At 52.7% G+C, this 22,026-nt stretch overlaps 1 protein-coding gene across 3 annotated transcripts; it reads left to right on the forward strand.

Moving 5' to 3' along the window:
- The first annotated feature begins 1,820 nt into the window (after positions 1 to 1,820).
- Positions 1,821 to 20,475, forward strand: pak4 (p21 protein (Cdc42/Rac)-activated kinase 4). 3 transcript variants are annotated; one of them, XM_062472531.1, is made up of 10 exons: positions 1,821 to 2,019; positions 9,003 to 9,282; positions 11,144 to 11,358; positions 11,452 to 11,890; positions 12,194 to 12,610; positions 12,931 to 13,064; positions 13,277 to 13,403; positions 14,384 to 14,509; positions 15,508 to 15,642; positions 16,536 to 20,475. In XM_062472531.1, exons 2-10 carry the CDS (start codon positions 9,028 to 9,030, stop codon positions 16,689 to 16,691), a joined length of 2,004 nt encoding a protein of 667 aa, XP_062328515.1. In that variant the 5' UTR covers positions 1,821 to 2,019; positions 9,003 to 9,027; the 3' UTR covers positions 16,692 to 20,475. The 3 variants fall into 3 exon arrangements, with proteins under 3 accessions (XP_062328515.1, XP_062328518.1, XP_062328516.1); XM_062472534.1 differs by having other exon boundaries at positions 1,824 to 2,019; positions 9,003 to 9,228; XM_062472532.1 differs by lacking the exon at positions 1,821 to 2,019 and adding an exon at positions 6,446 to 6,818.
- Positions 20,476 to 22,026: the final 1,551 nt, after the last annotated feature.

Consider the following 22,026-nt stretch of genomic DNA (forward strand, 5'->3'; position numbering starts at 1 on the left):
TCTCCGGTTCTCCAAGAGCAGGTTCTGAGGGGGGTCCAACGATTCTATCAGGAGGGACTGAGAACTGCGGGCGGAACCTGCAGCGCTGAGGACTCGTGTGGGGGTCATCCACTTACAGAATCCTCCTGAAGGTTTGCCAGCGGTCGGGGTGGGATGGGTCTCTGGGGTTGAGTGGTGGTCTGCTGGGCAGGGCTGGCCTCTTCTGAACCAGCTCGGGAGAAAGCGAGGCCTGGTAGAGTCGCCTGCATGCTGCCCCAGCTGGTAGGGTCCTGAGTGGGTTCTGTTGGGCGGGGTCAGGGGTCCAGACCGGCACAGCGGAGGGTTGGGGATGATCCGGTCTGTCAGCCACGACCGGAGGCAGAGAGGAGACAGGGAGGGGCAAGACGAACGTCTGTGACTGGCCCCGACACTCGCTTTGCCCTCTTCACCCTCCAGGGCGTATGGGTTGCAGATCACATGATCCATCAGAAGCAGATCCCCCATGCTGCTCTCACAGAGGAAAAGGCCAGCGTCCGTGTGGAGAGGGGGCAGAGGAGGGTCTCCCCCGCACCCCAGTCCTCCCACCCCCGCACCCTGCTCAGGCTCCCCCTGTACCCCCCTTGGGTCCTCCACGTCCTGTCCTCCACGGCAATCCACCTCCTCTTCTCTCCCAAGGCGGCCATCTTGTCTCTGCTCCTCACCTAGCAGCCATGCCTCCTCTTCCTCCGCCACCACCTCCCCCACCTCCTCCACCCGGGCCTTCAGCTCCCGCAGGAGGAACTTCACCACGGCGCCGTGGCGGCGCCGGGCAGCGTAGGCGAGAGGCGTGGCCCCGTGGCGGTCGGCAGCGCCCGGGTCGGCCCCGTGCTCCAGGAGCAGATGGACGGCGTCCAGGTGCCCGCTCTCGCTGGCCAGGCTGAGGGCGGTGCGCCCCGCCCCGTCCCTCCTGTTCACTTCCGCCCCCCTGGACAGCAGCAGCCACAGGAAGCACCGGCGCTCGGACGGCCGAGGGAGGCTGGCGGCAAACATCAGAGGCGTGCGGCCCCCAGGTCCCGGTCCTTCGACCGCGGCGTTGACCGCGGTCTCGCCCAGAGCGGCCAGGACGAAGTGAGCGAGCTGAAGCTTCCCGTCTTGCATGGCCTGGAGGAAGATGCCCACCCCAGACCTCGGCTTCACCCCTCCCTCGGCGCTCTCCACGGGCATCGCGCTTGTCACACCAGAACACGGCTCCATCCCTCCCTCGGCGCTCTCTGTCACACCAGAACACGGCTCCATCCCTCCCTCGGCGCTCTCTGTCACACCAGAACACGGCTCCATCCCTCCCTCGGCGCTCTCTGTCACACCAGAACACGGCTCCATCCCTCCCTCGGCACTCTCTGTCACACCAGAACACGGCTCCAGCAGAAGAAGGTAGTTGTAACCGAGAGCGGACGGAAAGTTTGCGTTTGTTTGTCTCCACGTACAGACAGAGACACGGTGTCTGTTTGTTGAGACAGACCGTGACTGTGTCCAGCAGCTCCCAGTGAGTGACTGGACCTCGGTCAGACAGCCTGGCATGTGCGCCTAATAACACATCGATCAGGTTGAAGCCCCCCAGGCCACTCTGGGCTTCTCATCCCTGCTCTAGCACTGACCCTATTCCCTCCCTCCCTTGGCCCGTACTTCGTTTGGTGTTCTAGACCTCAGGAATGTGATTGTGGTCATGTGTTAGAGGAAACAGGAAAATAAAAATAGGCTATATATTCTAACTAAAAAATGTTGTCACTGCAAATTGAGTGCCTGTGGCCTGTTGTGTTTCAATCATTAGTCGGATCAATCTTGATAGTAGGTTTCGTTGCTATGGCGATGAAGTGTAGTTCCCCGGATGCAGCATTTCCAGTCTGAACAACATGGCGACGGTAAAGTGATACTTCGGCGAACATTTATTCAGTTTGGGGGCAGCGCAGGCTAACAAAGTTAGCCCAGTTCTTTACAATTGGAAGAGGATCGTTTGAATCCATACGGTAGTGGAACTAAAGCGGATTACATAGAAAACTTCAGGTAACGAATACGCCAATTGTTTATTTCACACAACCACACTAGTCTCTGTAGCCAGAACACCCAAACAAGCTAGCTATAACGTTAGCCAAGTCAGCCATACATGCAAGAACTCCTCAATAAGTTTAGCTGGGTTTACCAGTCCAGTTCTGGAAACTGATGCTGTCTATATGCGTTAGATTAGTGCATAAACATTCGCTAACTACCAACAAATTGCTATGCTACATGAGCGGTCGAGCTGCATTATGAGTAAGCATTACAGTAGGTAGCTGATAAATTGTATTTTATTTTTCATTTTTTGTTGCTTTGTTGTTAGCTAGCTTGCAAGCTAGCTGGCTGATTTAGCTTGCTAACTTAGCCACTCAGCCAGTCAGCCAGGATAACTAATTGTTTGAGATGAAAGAGTAATTCCTAGCTAGCAATCTAAGCGAGGTTGGCTAATTTAGCGTAGCTAATAAGACCCTAAGCTCACACTGGACAGCTTAGAGAACTGACCAATCCTCAATGAAGCGAGACAATATTTGTCTGACCTGTGCGTTAACAGTTTAGTGTGATAGACGGAAAATAAGGTTGCATATTACTGATTTCTAGCAACTAATGCTATAATATGACCTGTGACTGTGCAAGATGAATGTGTAACATTATAGCCAATTAAATTAGCTAGTTTGTTACTGTTCAGGCTTGTCAGTGACCATGGTTAATGTTAATATAGGTAGCTCTTTCAGAACACCAAATGTCCCAATGTCTGTCTCGCTCTCTCTCTGTCTTGCTGTGTCCTGCTCTCTGTCTCCATTTTCTCCCAAGGCTTTGCTCCCCCTTTCTTTCTGGTCTCCCTTCTATGTCTCTCTCTTCCCTCTCTTCTTCACCCCCCCCCATCCGCCCCCCCCTTGTTCACCCCTCTCCCCCCCTGTTCACCCCTCTCCCTGTGTCTTGTCTCCCCATGCTGGACACAGCAGCTGATAGATGTCTGGCTGGGGTGTGACAGGGTGCAGTTCTGCAAGGTTGTGCGATCAGTGCTGGGCACTCCACACATTCCTGGCATGCCTCAGACCCACTGAGGGGTCTCTCTCTCTGTCTCACACACACTTACACACTCTTTATCACACACTCTCTCTCTCTGTCTCACACACACTCACACACTTATCACACACACACTCTCTCTCTGTCTCACACACACTCACTCTCTCTCTCTCTCTCTCTCTCTCTCTCTCTCTCTCTCTCTCTCTCTCTCTCTCTCTCTCTCTCTCTCTCTCTCTCTCTCTCTCTCTCTCTCTCTCTCTCTCTCTCACACACACACACACACTCACACAGAGTCATCAGACCACAAGACACTGTGGTTTGGTTTCACGCAATCTGTGTGTGATTGCAGTGGGCTGACATTGTTTTTGAACAAGGCTGATATGTCATTTAGCAGGGGGGCCATGATAAGCCTGGCATAGCGCTTCCCTGGTCCTCTGTGTGTCCTGGCTGACGAAGCCCTGTCTGTTCAGCTAGTCCTGAGGACAGCCCTAGGACACGCAGCACTCACTGTCACAGGGAGACCAATTGTTTTCCATGTTTGCGGTGTAGTCGTTTCAATCAGAGAGCCTTAATCAAGCCAGGACCTGCAGTCCTCTTCCCAGAGAAATCAAGTCTTTGTGTGCACAGAGGAGAGGAGAAGAAAGAGAGATTGAGAAAGAGAAAGGGGTGTTAAGAGAGAGCGAGAAAGAGGGAGAGATTGTGTGTGTGTGTGAGCACTAGTGCGTGTGTGCGTGCTGGCCACAGTTAACCTCTGCTTTATAGCGTGGATGGATTCCATTCCCGAAAACTCCCACCTACAGTATGAGCCTGTGCCTACACTCTGCTTTCATAGTTCTGGGAGGGAAGGTGTTCCTCTGGCCAGGAAACTGTGGCGCTTTGAAGACAGGGAATAGTTTAAACGGGATAACACTATAAAGAGTCCTCTCCTAAGGTTGTTGTTGTGCAGGGAGAAGGAGTGGTCTTGTCGAACTGTGATTGGGCAACTGGTGAAAGTGCATTTGTTTTGCTAACATCATGCAGCATAACCCTGGAATATTCTCAGTGAACAAGGCGTAGCCTTTGTTTCAAAGCCAGTGAATGGGGCATGCGTCAGTCACAGAATGTGCTGAGCTGAACCGATGGCCTGCTTTGCCATTTTGATACTCCTATCACCATCAGATACAGGCCACACAAGGCCCAAACGGCCTCCTCCCTTTTCAACTGAAATTCAAATACGATTGAACAACTTCATTGCTCCCGTGTCAGAAATCAAAAGGCAGTGTTTACAAACATGAGGAGAAGCTAGTCTTATGACTCAAGCTGGACACTGTGACTGCTAATGACAAGCCTCGATATCCCAACATCGCATCACCCTCACTTAGGGAACGCTGTCACTGTGTGATGATAGAGCACGTCACACAACATGTGGGATTCATTCACGCACAGGTTAACCCCCCCCCCCCCCTCCTCCCGGAGGCCCTGGCTTTGATGCAGAGCTTGTAACAGGACCGGAGGGACCCACAGCAGGGGCTGGAGGTGTGGAACGCTTCATCCAATGTTGTCCTCCGGTATCCTGTTCCCTGGTTCCGCCCGGGCCCTTTGATGTGCAGGAGCCGGCTGTGTGCAGGGGGCCCTTGGAACCAGGGGGCCGGGGGAACCGCGGGGCCGGTCAGGACTCCCGGTAGAGAGGGCGGCTCACACGCCCTGTTTCCCCCCGTGCCGACCGGGTGAGACAGGAGGGGAGCTGGGTGGAGGTGTGGAGGGGAGCTGGGTGGAGGTGTGGAGGGGAGCTGGGTGGAGGTGTGGAGGGGAGCTGGGTGGAGGTGTGGAGGGGAGCTGGGGTGGAGGTGTGGAGGGGAGCTGGGTGGAGGTGTGGAGGGGAGCTGGGTGGAGGTGTGGAGGGGAGCTGGGTGGAGGTGTGGAGGGGAGCTGGGTGGAGGTGTGGAGGAAGGGAGCTTGTAGGAAGGGAATGTCGTCCTGGTTCATGGAAGCTCTTGTTTGGCCTCAGGGCTTGGATTGTGTAGCAGCCTGGTGTGACATCACGCCTGGACCACTCCACTGGCTGCTGGTCCACACCCTCTCCTCTCTCTATCCCCCCTCTCTCTTTTTATCTTTCTCCCTCTCCCCTCTCTCTCTGTCCCTCTCCCTCCATTCCTCCCTCCCTCTCTCTCCCTTGCTGAATCCCTATCAGGGAGTTGAGTCACCAAGCGTCTGAGTTCCCCGTTCCCACCCTGCGGTGAAACCCAGGTGGAGTAGCTGAGCGAGCCGTAGCCCTGGGGCCAGGCCCTCTCCTGTTTGTTATCAAAGCACTCTGAGAGAGATTGGTCTAGGGTGCTGAACTCTCCCCCCTCTCTCTCTCCCTCCCTCCCTCTCTTTCTCCCTCTCTCTCTCCCTCCCTCCCTCTTTCCCCCCTCTCTCTCTTTCCCCCCTCTCTCTCTTTCCCCCCCTCTCTCTCCCCCCCTCTCTCTCTCCCCCCCTCTCTCTATCTCTCCCTCTCCCCCCCTCTCCCTCTCCCCCCCTCTCCCTCCTCCCCTCCATCTCCCTCTCTCTCTCTCCCCCCCCTCTCTCCCTCTCTATCTCTCGCTCTCTCCCCCCCTGTCTCTCTCTCCCTCACTATCTATCTCTCTCTCCCTCTCTCTCCCTCTCTATCTCCCTCCCTCTCTATCTCTCTCCCCAGCTTTATCATTGACCTTTCAACATTCCACAGCCCGGGCCTGGAAGTCTCCCACCATTGGCCGGCTCCCCAAAGTCTTTGTTCAAACCCAGCCTCTGGATTGGCCGGTGCCGTGCATGTGTCTGAAATGTCAGTTCGGGTGCCCATGGTCACGCTGTATTTGCTCTCGCGGACTCATGGGAAAGTTATGGTTCTCTCCCCTGTATCTGGGTCTTTAGTGTGTTGGACTGTCAACGTGGATAGATAGAGGAATATAAACAGAGGTTGCAGGGTTCGATCGAGGGAACGATTGCCAATGTTTGAGTTTTGATTTTTGGCAATTTGGGAATCGTCATTTAGCAGATGCTCTACCTATACATATATGTGTTAATAATGAGATGGAAGGCTTTTGCTCCTGCAAAGAGAACGCTCCCGTCATCTCTCTCGCCCCCCCCCCCCCCCATCATCCTCTCCCCCTTTTATTTATGCCACATTATTTGTTATTGTTTGCATGTCCTCGTGCTCGGACACGTCATGTCATACAGGCGCACATAACATTTCCTAAGGACTTCAAAGGCATGCGCTCCAGTCTCCCCAACCAAGCGTAAGAAACGATACTGAGGTTAACACTCCTGTTGTAACTTGTATGAAACAAGGTGCGTGTGTGTTGGTGATGTTATACATATGAGTCATTCACAAACAAACGCTGATAGTTGGCAAATGATTCGTTATTATTCCAGGCTTCGTTCACGCAGCTGTAGTAGTAGTTAGTACGAAGCCAGGAGGAGTATAGCTGAACGCATGCAGGGGCGGTCCGCGTGACTCCTATTTTACGTTTATTTCCCGGTGACGTAATGATACTTGGGCTGCATTGAAACCAAAGGAATGCGACACATCGTTATCTTTTTATAGGTTATTTTCGTATTATTTATGCCCGCCGTGTGTAATTTTTAGTTTCCTTTCCGGCGTTGTATGTCCATCGGCCACCGTTTCACTGTAGAGGAAAAACTTTGTTTCATGTCACTTTAGGGAGTCTCGCGCTCCTCTCCCAGCGCGAGCGAACCTGACGGGATCTTTTCCTCGGTTGTTGTGTCGCTCGTGGGTCTGAAATGATCTCAGATGGATTATTGTTTCATCGGTAGACATTGAGGTGAGTCTCTAGGTCGAAATTATGTTGTTGTGGCGCTATTGGGAATCGTTGTATAGCAACGTGCAAGACGTTGGCGTTTCACCTTTGTTCGACCGAGAGAAAAGTTGAGAATAATCTTTTTTGTTGCGCTTCTCAGCATTCCTATGTGATATGACTCCACTGCAGGTTTAGCTGTCATTCAAACTGGAGAGCTTCCCCGTTTGCTGCCGAAACAGTCATAATAGCCAATACTACACCAGCAACACTCGTTACAGCAACTTTACCCTTTCTCTCCATATAAATGTATATTTTTTCATGTAGCTAGCGAGCACATTTACCCCCCCCCCCAGTAGGTTAGCCCCACTCCGAAGGCTGCTATATTGAAGTTATGACATCTGGTATCTATTCGTTGCTCCGCTCTGACGTGTAGCTACATAAACCTCCTCTTATCGGAGGGTTTGCAGACAGCTGGGCAACGTTTCCAACAGCAACAGTCCACCGCGCCACAACCCTGTTTTCTCTTCTCCTCTTCTCTTTTCTCTCAAAGCACAAAGACCACACAGTCCTAATGCTTGTAAGAAAATCACCCGCAATACATCTCCCCTTCTCCGGTATATGCCAGCTGTGTCGATCAGGTTTTAGCAGTCCACCTCGAGTTTCCCTCCCCAACAAAAAAGTGTTTTTATCGGCAACGTCTCTGTCTCTTCTTCTGTGTCTCTAAGTTCGGTGGTTTCCCCTTCCTGTGACTTGACCTGGAGCCCCAGCCCCTCTCATGCCCCCAGCCCCCCTCATCCCCCCAGCCCCCCTCATCTCCCTAGTCCCCCCTCATGCCCCCAGCCCCCCTCATCCCCCCAGCCCCCCTCATCCCCCCAGCCCCCCTCATCCCCCCAGCCCCCCTCATCTCCCTAGTCCCCCCTCATGCCCCCAGCCCCCCTCATCCCCCCAGCCCCCCTCATCTCCCTAGTCCCCTCTCATGCCCCCAGCCCCCCTCATCCCCCCAGCCCCCCTCATCCCCCCAGCCCCCCTCATCCCCCCAGCCCCCCTCATCCCCCCAGCCCCCCTCATGCCCCCAGCCCCCCTCATGCCCCCAGCCCCCCTCATCCCCCCAGCCCCCCTCATCCCCCCAGCCCCCCTCATCTCCCTAGTCCCCTCTCATGCCCCCAGCCCCCCTCATCCCCCCAGCCCCCCTCATCCCCCCAGCCCCCCTCATCCCCCCAGCCCCCCTCATCCCCCCAGCCCCCCTCATCCCCCCAGCCCCCCTCACCCCCCCAGCCCCCCTCATCCCCCCAGCCCCCCTCATGCCCCCAGCCCCCCTCATCCCCCCAGCCCCCCTCATCCCCCCAGCCCCCCTCATCTCCCTAGTCCCCTCTCATGCCCCAGCCCCCCTCATCCCCCCAGCCCCCCTCATCCCCCCAGCCCCCCTCATCCCCCCAGCCCCCCTCATCCCCCCAGCCCCCCTCATCCCCCCAGCCCCCCTCATCCCCCCAGCCCCCCTCATCCCCCCAGCCCCCCTCATCCCCCAAGCCCCTCTCATCCCCCCAGCCCCCCTCATCCCCCCAGCCCCCCTCATCCCCCCAGCCCCCCTCATCCCCCCAGCCCCCCTCATCCCCCCTGCCCCCCTCATCCCCCCTGCCCCCCTCATCCCCCCAGCCCCCCTCATCCCCCCAGCCCCCCTCATCCCCCCAGCCCCCCTCATGCCCCCAGCCCCCCTCATCCCCCCAGCCCCCCTCATCCCCCCAGCCCCCCTCATCCCCCCAGCCCCCCTCATCCCCCCAGCCCCCCTCATGCCCCCAGCCCCCCTCATCTCCCCAGTCCCCTCTCATCCCCCCAGCCCCCCTCATCCCCCCAGCCCCCTCATCCCCCCAGCCCCCCTCATCCCCCCTGCCCCCCTCATGCCCCCAGCCCCCCTCATCCCCCCAGCCCCCCTCATGCCCCCAGCCCCCCTCATGCCCCCAGCCCCCCTCATGCCCCCAGCCCCCCTCATCCCCCAGCCCCCCCTCATCCCCCCAGCCCCCCTCATCCCCCCAGCCCCCCTCATGCCCCAGCCCCCCTCATCCCCCCAGCCCCCCTCATGCCCCCAGCCCCCCTCATGCCCCCAGCCCCCCTCATGCCCCCAGCCCCCCTCATCCCCTAGCCCCCCTCATGCCCCCAGCCCCCCTCATCCCCCAGCCCCCCCTCATGCTCTGTCTGTCTCTGTCTCCACAGGTCCTGATGTTTCTTGGCCCCCACCATGTTTACCAAGAAGAAGAAGTCTCGTATCCAGATCTCGGCTCCCTCCAACTTCGAGCACCGCGTTCACACCGACTTCGACGAACAGGAGCAGAAGTTCGTGGGGTTGCCGCGGCAATGGCAGTCACTGATCGAGGACACGGCGAAGCGACCCAAGCCCTTCATCGACGTGAACATCATCACCACCGTGGAGCCCCGCAAGGTCAGGGGTCAGGGGTCAGGGGTGAACATCACCACCACCGTGGAGCCCCGCAAGGTCAGGGGTCAGGGGTTAAATGTCACAGGGTCAGGAGGTAGTTTTGATTATGCAACAAGATCACGTTCCGGATTCCTGTAGAACTGAGCTTCCTGTAGAACTGAGCTTCCTGTAGAACTGAGCTTCCTGTAGAACTGAGCTTCCTGTAGAACTGAGCTCTATGGTGCTGGGCAGGCTCACAGGTGGGTGGGAAAGGAAGCTCTGTGTTTATTGACGAATGAGGAAGCTGACAGGCGTCACCATACCAACAGTGCAGCAGATTAGAATCTGGATGTACAGAATCCAAACAATCAACATGATTGTCTGTTGGTTCCTGTAAAGAATAAACACAAAACTAGAATTCGAGAAACTTTGTGAATACTCGTGGTATTGTCATTCTCTGTGTTTTGTGTACCTTGCGGGAGTGGCCAGCAACCATTCAGGAAGTTGTGGTTTGACCCTGACTCCCACTACCCCTGCCTCCCACGTTCACATGTTAATCATTTAGCAGACACTTTTATCCAAAGTGAGGTACAAATAGTTTGTGTAGAAGGTACAGCCTCAGATCAAGGATCATAAGTGCGTGGTTCTAACGCTCTGTGGTCAGAGTCAAGAAAACAATCTGTGTTTACTCATGACGGTGCAAGGTAACCACATCTCAGCTACCAGGCGCAGTGAACAGTAATGACACACTGCACAGGACAGTGCAGCAAAATCACCATTTCATGACTGCAGTCTCTTGTCAGTGATACAATAGGATCTCAAATACACTGTGCAGATAAAGGACACATTCACAGTTTATCACAAGGAGTAATGCCGGCTACTGCTGTCAATGCCCTAGCTATTATCATTTACATTTAGTCATTTAGCAGACGCTCTTATCCAGAGCGACTTACAGTAAGTACAGGGACATTCCCCCGGAAGCAAGTAGGGTGAAGTGCCTTGCCCAAGGACACAATGTCATTTGGCACGGCTGGGAATCGAACTGGCAACCTTCAGATTACTAGCCCGACTCCCTCACCACTCAGCCATCTGACTCCCTGTCGAGCTAAGAAATGCTAGCTTTTTTAAAATTCTGGGCAAACTTCTCACATAGACCCCTGTCTTAGGCCAAGCAGCAGAGTAGTTAGTTGAGGTAATGTGTTCATGTTTTAGGGATGTTGACTTGACTCCTCGCTGATCTGTGTTTTGGGCGTTCAGAACGTTGTTTGTGTGGTCTGACTGGTAATAATGCCATGCCTCACTCACCCACATGTCTTGGGTGTTGGTGGCTGTTGGTGCTAATGATCAGTGTGTGTCTGTGTGTGTTTCTCTAGACCGTGGTTTTAAACTGTGTGTGTGTGTTTCTCTATGTGGTGTTAAACTGTGTGTGTGATGAGTGTTTGTCCAGACCATGGTGTGAGTGTATCTCCAGACTGAGGCATTAACCTGTGTGTGTGTGTGTGTGTGTCTCCAGACCATGGTGTGAGTGTATCTCCAGACTGAGGCATTAACCTGTGTGTGTGTGTGTGTGTGAGTGTATCTCCAGACTGAGGCATTAACCTGTGTGTGTGTGTGTGTGTGTGTCTCCAGACCATGGTGTGAGTGTATCTCCAGACTGAGGCATTAACCTGTGTGTGTGTGTGTGTGTGTGTGTGTGTCTCCAGACCATGGTGTGAGTGTATCTCCAGACTGAGGCATTAACCTGTGTGTGTGTGTGTGTGTGAGTGTATCTCCAGACTGAGGCATTAACCTGTGTGTGTGTGTGTGTGTGTGTGTGTCTCCAGACCATGGTGTGAGTGTATCTCCAGACTGAGGCATTAACCTGTGTGTGTGTGTGTGTGTGTGAGTGTATCTCCAGACTGAGGCATTAACCTGTGTGTGTGTGTGTGTGTGTCTCCAGACCATCGTGCGGGGCAGCAAGATGGGGGTGGATGGCTCCCTCACCTGGCTGCTGGATGAGTTTGACACCATGTCCGTGACGCGCTCCAACTCCCTCCGCCGAGGAAGCCCCCCCACACAGCCTCGCAGAGGCTCCGCCTCCTCCGGGGGGGGCCACGAGAACGGAGACCCCCCCCTCCGCCCCCAAATCCCGCACCCCGATCGCCACGGAGACAGGTAAGATGAGACAGGGTTCTCGGGGAAGGGATGGTTGGGCTGGGGTAGTCTGGTGTGTGTATGTGTGTTTCACATGTGTGCCCTCCCCCCCAGGGATCGGCCCAGGCCTGACCACCAGGGGGCCGGAGACCCCCAGCGGCCCTCCCAGCGCGCCTCTCGCCCCCCCAGGGAGACGGAGGGCCGTCCACAGCAGCAGCCCCGCGGCCAGGAGCCCGGCAGGCCCCGGGGGGACCGCCCTGGGGCCCCCCCGCCCCCACCACATCGAGACCGAGAGCCCCGCGGCCCCAGGGAGCCTCAGGAGGAGGTGGTGCGCAGGGAGGGGCCCAGCGAACGCAGACCCAAGTCCAGCTACGCGGGCCGGGATGGGGGCCCCCAGTCCCCCCGCGATAAGAGGCCCCTGTCGGGCCCCAACATCCGCACCCCCAACCTCCCGGTGACGGAGGGTGTGGTGAAGGCGGCCCAGCAGACAGGACGGCCCTTCAACACCTACCCTCGCACCGACAGTGAGGGGGGGCGGAGCCCCACCAGCCAGGTACACAGGACAGACTGGCAGAGAGGCAAGCAGACAGAGATTCAGGCAGGTAGACAGACTGGCAGAGAGGCAAACAGACAGACAGGCAGGCAGGCAGGCAGACAGAGAGGCAGGCAGGCAGGCAGGCATGTAGACAGACTGGCAGAGAGGTAGGCAGACAGGTAGACTGGCAGAGAAGGAGACAGACAGACAAGACAGGTTGTCCTAGTTTACGAGAGGCTCAATCACGTATGTCCAGCCGTGTGACTGATGCATGTTCTCTCCTCTCCCCCTATACCTCCCCATTCCTCCCCCCTTCCACAGGAGATAAAACCCCCTCGACCTCACGAAGCCCCGCCCCACAACGGCCCCGGCCCCGCCCGCGGCAAAGCCCCGCCCCCTCACCACCACCCCCACCACTCCTCTCACCCCACCCTGGGCCCTGAGCCCCCCCACGCCCCCAGGCCCCCCGGCCCGGCCCCGGCCCCCGGGCACCCCCCCCAGCAGGCCCTGTCCCCCCAGCGGGAGCCCCAGAGGGTGTCCCACGAGCAGTTCCGTGCAGCGCTGCAGATGGTGGTGGACGCCGGGGACCCCCGCTCCTACCTGGACCACTACATCAAGATCGGAGAGGGCTCCACCGGGATCGTCTGCATCGCCACCGTCAAGAGCACCGGCAAGCTGGTGGCCGTTAAGAAGATGGACCTGCGCAAGCAGCAACGCAGAGAGCTGCTCTTCAACGAGGTGCGTGACAGTGACGGCTTACACGGACGGTGTAGGGCAGGGGTGGACAACCCTGTTGTAGGCTTGTGTTCGGCAGAACGTTTTCCTCTTCCAGTACATGATGTCATTGTACGTTTGTCATTAAGGACGTTCACTTGACAGCTTACGTGGAACATTAAAACACAACCGGGTGTGATGCAAACCAAACGCATTCAAAACGTGTTACAAAGTGTTACAGAGTGCTAACAGGACAACAGCTGATTGTCTTGGCCTACCTGCCTGTAACGGTGATTAACGATGGTTGTCTCTGTCTCCGTGGTAACGCTGGTCCCTTCCCGCAGGTGGTGATCATGCGGGACTATCATCATGACAACGTGGTGGAGATGTACAACAGCTACCTGGTGGGGGACGAGCTCTGGGTCGTCATGGAGTTCCTGGAGGGGGGGGCTCTGACCGACATCGTCACACACACCAGGTAAGAGAGCGTGTGTGTGTTTGTGTGTGTGTGTGTTTGCATGATTTGAAGTTTGAAATAGAGGACTTGGGACACACTTTGTTGATGTTCGTCCCAGTACCACTAGATGGTGCTGTGGGCCTCTTTACACACAGTTTTGTAGCCTTCCGTTGTTGTTTGTCTTGATCAGCTGTGCTAATGACCGCTGTGTGTGTGTGTCTGCTCTCCTCCAGGATGAACGAGGAGCAGATCGCCACAGTGTGTGTGTCGGTGCTGAAGGCTCTGTCGGTGCTGCACACCCAGGGCGTCATCCACCGGGACATCAAGAGTGACTCCATTCTGCTCACACACGACGGCAGAGTAGGTTACTGTTCGGCTGGGCTGGGCTAGGCTGGGCTAGGCTGAGCTAGGCTGAGCTGGGCTAGGCTGAGCTAGGCTGAGCTAGGCTGAGCTAGGCTGAGCTGAGCCTGAGTTTGGGGTTCACACTCAGGCAAACCTGAGGCTGAGCTGAGCCTGAGTTTGGGGTTCACACTCAGGCAAACCTGAGGCTGAGCTGAGCCTGAGTTTGGGGTTCACACTCAGGCAAACCTGAGTGTGTGTGAGTGTGTGTGCATGCGGGTGCGTGCGGCTTCACTTCCTCATAGTGGTAGAGAGCCTGGTGTCACAGCAGGGTGCACACCCAGTCCACTTCTCAGAAGACTGGGTGTGTGTTCCCCTCACTGGGAATCAAACTCACACTTATCAGTTTGCTTGTGTTTTCAGTTCTTTATTGGCTCTGGGTATTCTGTTAGGGTTGAGTGGCTGATCTGAAAACGCCTTGTTGTTGTGTTGTTGACAGCCCAGACATTTACATTTACATTTAGTCATTTAGCAGATGCTTTTATCCAGAGCAACTTACAGTAAGTACAGGGACATTCCCCCCGAGGCAAGTAGGGTGAAGTGCCTTGCCCAAGGACACAACGTCAGTTGGCATGACCGGGAATCGAACTGGCAACCTTCGGATTACTAGCCCGCTTCCCTCACCGCTCAGCCACTTGACTCCCTACATTTAGAGCTCTTCATCTCAGGGAGCTGGAGCTGAAACATCGTCGCTATGTCATCGCTGTCATACAGACGAACAGTTGTGACGTCATCATCATTACAGCATTGCTATTACACAGCTAAATGGTTATGATAGGATCGTTATATCATTCTCTTCACATAGCTGACCCATTAAGATAGATTTAAACAGCTAACCGTATTATGACGTCGTCAAGTTCTGGTTCCTGTGGGTGGATGAAGGCCTGTAACCCCCCCCTCTCTCTCCCTCCTCTCCCTCATCTCCCTCCCCCTCCCCCCAGGTGAAGCTGTCAGACTTTGGCTTCTGTGCTCAGGTGTCAAAGGAGGTCCAGAGGAGGAAGTCCCTGGTGGGAACCCCGTACTGGATGGCCCCAGAACTCATCTCCCGCCTGCCCTACGGACCTGAGGTAGGACACACACACACACTCTCACCTCATCTCCCGCCTGCCCTACGGACCTGAGGTAGGACACACACACTCTCACACACACTCTCACCTCATCTCCCGCCTGCCCTACGGACCTGAGGTAGGACACACACACTCTCACACACACTCTCACACACACTCTCACCTCATCTCCCGCCTGCCCTACGGACCTGAGGTAGGACACACACACACACTCTCACCTCATCTCCCGCCTGCCCTACGGACCTGAGGTAGGACACACCCACACACTCTCACCTCATCTCCCGCCTGCCCTACGGACCTGAGGTAGTCTCTCAATAAGAGTCATTGTGATCCTGGAGGAAACTAACATCAGGTCCAGCCAAGCATTCCTAAGTGCCGTTGTATATACACACACACACACACACACACACTCTCACATACACATACAGAGTGAAGAAGGTGTGTGACTAGTTCCTGGTTAGTCTGGCTCTATCCAGTTTATCCAGTCAGGCCAGCTTAACCAGGCTACTGCTAGTCATGTGACCTCTCCCATCTTAACCAGGCTGCTGCTAGTCATGTGACCTCTCCCATCTTAACCAGGCTGCTGCTAGTCATGTGACCTCTCCCATCTTAACCAGGCTGCTGCTAGTCATGTGACCTCTCCCATCTTAACCAGGCTGCTGCTAGTCATGTGACCTCTCCCATCTTAACCAGGCTGCTGCTAGTCATGTGACCTCTCCCATCTTAACCAGGCTGCTGCTAGTCATGTGACCTCTCCCATCTTAACCAGGCTACTGCTAGTCATGTGACCTCTCCCAGCTTAACCAGGCTACTGCTAGTCATGTGACCTCTCCCATCTTAACCAGGCTGCTGCTAGTCATGTGACCTCTCCCAGCTTAACCAGGCTACTGCTAGTCATGTGACCTCTCCCATCTTAACCAGGCTGCTGCTAGTCATGTGACCTCTCCCATCTTAACCAGGCTACTGCTAGTCATGTGACCTCTCCTCTCGTCCTGCAGGTGGACATCTGGTCCCTGGGGGTGATGGTGATAGAGATGGTGGATGGGGAGCCCCCCTACTTTAACGAGCCCCCCCTGAAAGCCATGAAGATGATCCGCGACAACCTGCCGCCTAAACTGAAGAACCTCCACAAGGTAGGAACACTATACCTAGAACCTCTACTAGGTAGGAACACTGTACGTAGAACCTCCACTATGTAGGAACACTCTATACCTAGAACCTCCACAAGGTAGGAACACTCTATACCTAGAACCTCCACAAGGTAGGAACACTCTATACCTAGAACCTCCACAAGGTAGGAACACTCTATACCTAGAACCTCCACTATGTAGGAACACTATACCTAGAACCTCCACTAAGTAGGAACACTCTATACCTAGAACCTCCACTAGGTAGGAACACTATACCTAGAACCTCCACTAAGTAGGAACACTCTATACCTAGAACCTCCACTAGGTAGGAACTCTATACCTAGAACCTCCACTAGGTAGGAACACTCTATACCTAGAACCTCCACTAGGTAGGAACACTATACCTAGAACCTCCACTAGGTAGGAACACTATACCTAGAACCTCCACTAGGTAGGAACACTCTATACCTAGAACCTCCACTATGTAGGAACACTATACCTAGAACCTCCACTAGGTAGGAACACTATACCTAGAACCTCCACTAGGTAGGAACACTCTATACCTAGAACCTCCACTATGTAGGAACACTATACCTAGAACCTCCACTAGGTAGGAACACTCTATACCTAGAACCTCCACTATGTAGGAACACTATACCTAGAACCTCCACTAGGTAGGAACACTCTATACCTAGAACCTCCACTAGGTAGGAACTCTATACCTAGAACCTCCACTAGGTAGGAACACTCTATACCTAGAACCTCCACTAGGTAGGAACATTTTATACTTAGAACCTCCACTAGGTAGGAACACTTTATACTTAGAACCTCCACTAGGTAGGAACACTCTATACCTAGAATGTCCTTCCTTATCTCTCTCCCCCCTCCCCCCTCAGGTGTCTCCTCTCCTCAAGGGCTTCCTGGACAGGATGTTGGTTCGAGACCCCGCCCAGCGGGCCACAGCCAGTGAGCTGCTGAAGCACCCCTTCCTCAGCAAGTCTGGGCCTCCCTCCTGCATCGTGCCCCTGATGAGGCAGAACCGGATGAGATGAGAGCCTCCGCAGCCCCGGCCTCTGGGGGGCAGCGTAGCGGGGGCACTGTGCTCCACGGCCCCCTCCATTTAGGACTAGCTCAGTGTAGCGTATAGAGGGGGGGGAGGGGAGGACAGCTCGGTCGCTCTCAGCTTTTAATCTGGTCAATCCTGTTTTGTTTTTTCAAACGAGAGAACTTTCTGGAAAAAGAAAAGGAACTCGATATTTCGCCCCTCTTTGTGTGTGGGGTTCACTTCCGGACACGTTTGTGGAGGCGAGGGGTTTTCAGTGCCTCGGACTGATGCTGGGAAAGGGCTCGGAGCTCGCAAGCTCATTGGCTGTCTGATGGGCGGGGCCACACTGTAAGCATCCCTATTGGACAGGTTGAAAACCCCAGCTTCCTCACTTCAGGACATCACTACAAGTCCCAGACTCAACTATTAAAACTACAAACAAGATGGAACATGCTACTACTGAAGGAGGACTCTGCTTTTCTCTCTAAGATATGAATCGTATGGATCTTTTTATATGGAAACAAACTCTAGGTTACAAACGGTTACACAGAAACACTAAGCAAAGGTTAACACTGGAGTTGTGTTTTTTTATAGATGATTTTTCTTTTCCTGTGTAAGTATGATGAACATAGAGATATATATATCAGTTTGACATGTTGTACCTTCTCTATTTTGCCATTTTTCTGATTTTGTTTTTTTGATTACAGTAACGATGACTTTGTAACACTGTCATGAGATAGAAGCTGCACTCCGATTGGTTCCCACACAGGAAATAGAGTAGTTAATTTGAAGAAACTTCTTTTCCCCTGTGTGGTTTTAAAGCATCATGTGAAGTGACCGTAAAGGCAGAGTTTTAGCTGTGTTGTAGGGAAGTTTATTTTTTCTCTTGTGATCAGCGATGCAGGTTTCGCCCCCTTCAACTTCCTCAATCCTGCGCTGCAGACTTGAACTGTTAATCGGTCCATAGCACACACACACACATTAGGACCTCTCCAAATCTAAAGTAGCTTTCTCCCAGAAAAGCTGTTTCTGTTCAGAACAGCTGTGTGTGTGCATGTGTGCGCGTGTGTGTGTGGTTATGTGTGTGTGTGTGGTGGAAGACAGTGAATGTAGCTGAGTCACAGGTGTGTGCAGCTGTTTAAAGGGCTCACTTAGTGTGTCAGGAAGTGGACCCTCCCTGACACACTGAGTGGTAAGTCTAGTCTAGTCCACTGTGCTGCTGCTGCATGGGTGGTGCACAGTGTAGCAACCACCAGACCCATGGGCCTACAAACACACACACACACTCACAACCACACACACGCTCACACACACTCACACACACACACAACTTGCCAAACGTACTCATCTGCTTCCTAGAGCTGAACACAAAAGCCCAGTCATCACATTCCACACACACACACATTGTCATCCTACCGCGATGCAGCTTACACACACACACACACTTCCCTCTCCTCTGCTTTCCAGGGTTCCTCGCTGGTGACTCCAGAACGACAGGAGAACCACACACTCCCCAGAGCAGAGGGGGAACCCTGATAGGAGAAGATGTAGATGCGAGCAGCAGATGGTCCACAGCTGCACGTAGTGACCAAAGATAGAGAGGCCTTATTGTGACCTGCACAGCAGGAGGTGGGATGGGAAAACCACACATAGACTGCTTTTAGAGACACTCACTGTTGGGGTAAACCTGCACCAGATATTGCCCTTGGTTGCTTGTCCTGGGCTCACCCCACAACCTGATTTTTGTAGAACTCTACCGCAGTGTGAGGAAGGTATGGTCTCTGACTGGTTTGGACTTTTGAGTGTGATGTCACGTTTTGACAAGGATGTTGTAACTGCCAGTGCTACTAGTTATTTGATCAGTTGATGTGTTGAATACTTACTCTTGATTGGTTGATAGGTTGTAGACTGAGTCTTGATTGGTTGGTGTCACCCACCTGTCATGTAGCAGGGAAGTAGGACTTCATACTGATCCTCAGTTCTTCAGGATGAACACTAGTGTGGGGGATGGGGACATGTCTGCCAGTGGGACACTGGATGAGCACCAGGGATAGTGAAGGGCCAGTTTACCAGAGCTAGGTTTCAAACGGAGCGTGGGATGAGTTCATGGGGAGGGTTATTCCAGGATTAGGCTTCAGTCTGGTTCGAGAAACTGTCCTGTTGGTGTCACTGTTGTGGTTTTGTAAAGAAACTGGATGATTTGCTACTAGCAGATTGTGTGTGTGTGTTTGTCCTACTCTATCCATGCTCATCCAGAATGATAATAGAAAAGGGGGGTGGGAAAGTTGACTCATAGAAAGACAATCAAACGAGGGCTGGGTTAAGGAATTCACTGTTTGAACACTATCAACACGGTCTGTAAATGTTCCCATCCATGCTGTTTATTACTGACACTTCTGTCATTACACACCTTTTTCCATAGTGTATATTTAACATCACTTAACTAATACCTCCAGATGAAAGTTCAGCGCAAACTGTGTGATTTAACGATTATTTTTATAATCAAATGCTGTATAAACATGAATGCCAAAACATTCTAGAATATCTCAAACCGAATAGACTAAACATTCCTATGGATGAATCACATTCTAGATTCCTTCCTTCCCAGTCGGTCGTTCCTCCTTGTCCTCGGAACATTCTAGAATCCGCCTCTTCCCTTCTCAGCGGTCAGTTTCTCTGACGTAGTCATAACTATCGATTATTGCCAACGAACAATTGTAGCTGTAGTCAACAACTGATTCATCTCGCGTCTGTGTGGGTATGTGAAGCCTGTTCGTGTGATTTTTTCAGCCATGCAACTGTATATTTATAATAATTAGTTATTTGAAACGGATCGGTTCCAGCAACACCCTCACAGATGTGAACGCGACATTCCTGTTGTTTTTAAAGTGTATCGTTATGTCAGGGTTTTGTGCAGATTTAACACGGTTAGATCCCTTGTTCGTTACACATGTGAATCAAAATGCCTTAACGTTCTGACTGTTGAGCTGATCAATGTGATTCCCTTCGTGACAGTTAATGAGCTGTGTAGCTATTGATCGTTGATGGTCTACAGACGTGCTTGTTTAATATGCCACAGAGGTAAATACGCTGGTGGTTTCACTTTCAACCAATTTAACATTTAACGTATCTGCAGGGCTTACAAGGGGATTATTGGCAAGAGTCAGGAAGGCTTGTAGTCTTCACGGTTCATATCAGTTCAAAGGTCACACTGGTTAAGGTTCTGAGGCTGTTTCAAGCCCTCGTTCAGACCGTCGTTTGAAAAGTCAGAACGCTGACAGGCGGAATTCTCCCCCATCGTTCTAGAATTCGGGGGCATGGATTTCCGTGAAGTCATTCTGTCCAGGAGTAGAATGCTGCCATGGGATTGTGATCAAAGGTGAAATCTGTGGAGTAGTTATTAATCCACGGTTGTTGTTTATTTAATCCCGCCCTACACCGTCGAATGGGAGGACGTTCGATAGAATGGTCCCCCGTGTACCGACACAGGCCACATAGGAGAGATGGCCAACTCTTGCTTCTCATCACGACACTGATGATGATGATGACTTGGATAAATGTTTGTGTGATGTCCTCCATCTTGACTGTTGTTTTCCATTTCATTCATGCCTTTTTTCTGATTCAGTTTCAAAGTGCGTCAGTTTTGTCAAGTTTGAGTCATCGAGTCCCAACAGCCCTGCATTTTCAGTAACTTTTTTTTCTCCAACTGTTATTGTAAAGATAAAATAAGACTTTCTTCTGCAGATTTTCCATGTTTTGCAAAATACAGTTTTTTTTCTTCTAAAATCTAACTTTGTATTGCGTGAGTCATTAGGTGGATATTGTAACCGTTCAGCAACATGTGACAGACCCACAGACTAAGTGTTTGGTGGGAAACTGGACGGCACACAATGGACATAACGGGACGGTTCCATGTGCCTCTTCCCAGAACCCTGGCGCCAGAGTTCGAATTATACAATGACAATCGGTGGGGGTCAACTTCTTCTCCAGGGCGTAAATATATATGATATATGACGATATATAAATGTATTGACCCCCCCCCAACCTGTTGTTTTTACCTCATTTACCCCCCCCCCGTAATTCGCACACTGCCTGGCGCTGACACAATCCTCCAACAGACTCCAGTAGTGGTATAGTAAATGATTTGACTGTCATCAGTTGGTCAAATAGGCTATGAGTTGTCGTTTTCCCCCTATGCCACTTCCAGGGGGCTGCTTGTTTAGAAGTACCTCCAACAGTGTGAAACCAGAGCATCTATTCATCCCGGAAGAAACACGTTAATTTCTGTAACAGCAAACTTGGCGTTATATAATTAGCACTTCCGCACCGTCACTGCATCAGAGGAGTGTTGTGGTTTTTACCTAATTTTTCTGTTGAGTGTTTTCACAAGTAAAAGCGCAAAAGCACATGACCCGTTTGTGAAAGGTGTGGTTCACAACAATGACAGCTAGAGCTGAAAGTTCCATTTGAACACTTCCTGGGGCGCGCGGCCGCTGTGAGTTTCCAGAATATGACGACACAGTGCGCACCGCCATCTGTGGGCGGAGCTTGAGCTGGGGAAACAGAGGCTCGCGGCACCAGTGCGCAGCCTATGAGAAGTCTTGCTAAGCGAGTGAGAACAGCTGAGCGTTGTGTCGAGTGTCATTAGTAATTAAATAGAGACACTTGTTGCTGAATGTCCCATTCATTTGGCGGAGATCTGCCGCACAATATATTTTTTTACATTTTAGATTATTTGAGATCAAAACAATTGAGGATCGACTAAAGCGTTTTTCCGCAGGCGATTTAACTGCGATTCCTTGGGCTACAAATTCTTCTGTCTATTTTTCAGGTGAGCAAATACTTTTCATTTTACATATCTCTTTATTGCACGCGTTATGACACTTGCTCTCATTTCCACTGTCCTTTATGGCGAATTTTAAATAGCTTAAAGGCCTACGTGTAGCCTATTCTTATGTTTGCTAAGACATTGTTTGGTTTTGTTTTTCACTTGTTTGAGACTGGATTGTTCTTATAGCATTGTTCTGTAGGTTACGTTGATTTAATGTATATTTGATGTAGCCTAGCCTATAAATAATTATTATGACTATAATCGATTTTTAAAATCATTATTTTCACTAAATTGTGATTGATTTGCCTGCATAGTCCGTGGCCGCGCAAGTGCTAGAAGGTTATCGGCATCTCACGAACTGGGAGAAAAATCCTCCAGTGTTTTCACAATAAAGAACCCATCAATTGTTCCTGGGGTTGTCTAGGTTGTGGGGTACGAGTGGGCATGAAGGCTACGTTTTACATTTGTAGTCAGTGTGTGGGTGAGTGTTTGAAAACGAATCCCACTCAGC

The sequence above is a fragment of the Osmerus eperlanus genome, chromosome 11, assembly GCF_963692335.1.
Source record: "Osmerus eperlanus chromosome 11, fOsmEpe2.1, whole genome shotgun sequence".
In the NCBI taxonomy this organism is placed as follows: Eukaryota; Metazoa; Chordata; class Actinopteri; order Osmeriformes; family Osmeridae; genus Osmerus; species Osmerus eperlanus.

Bases quoted from the DNA above. Each gene is read 5' to 3' on its own strand.
- pak4 (XM_062472531.1), top strand. From the start codon at position 9,028: ATGTTTACCAAGAAGAAGAAGTCTCGTATCCAGATCTCGGCTCCCTCC. The intron at 11,359-11,451 runs GTAAGATGAGAC...CCTCCCCCCCAG, and splicing joins CCCGATCGCCACGGAGACAG to GGATCGGCCCAGGCCTGACC. The intron at 11,891-12,193 runs GTACACAGGACA...CCCCTTCCACAG, and splicing joins GGCGGAGCCCCACCAGCCAG to GAGATAAAACCCCCTCGACC.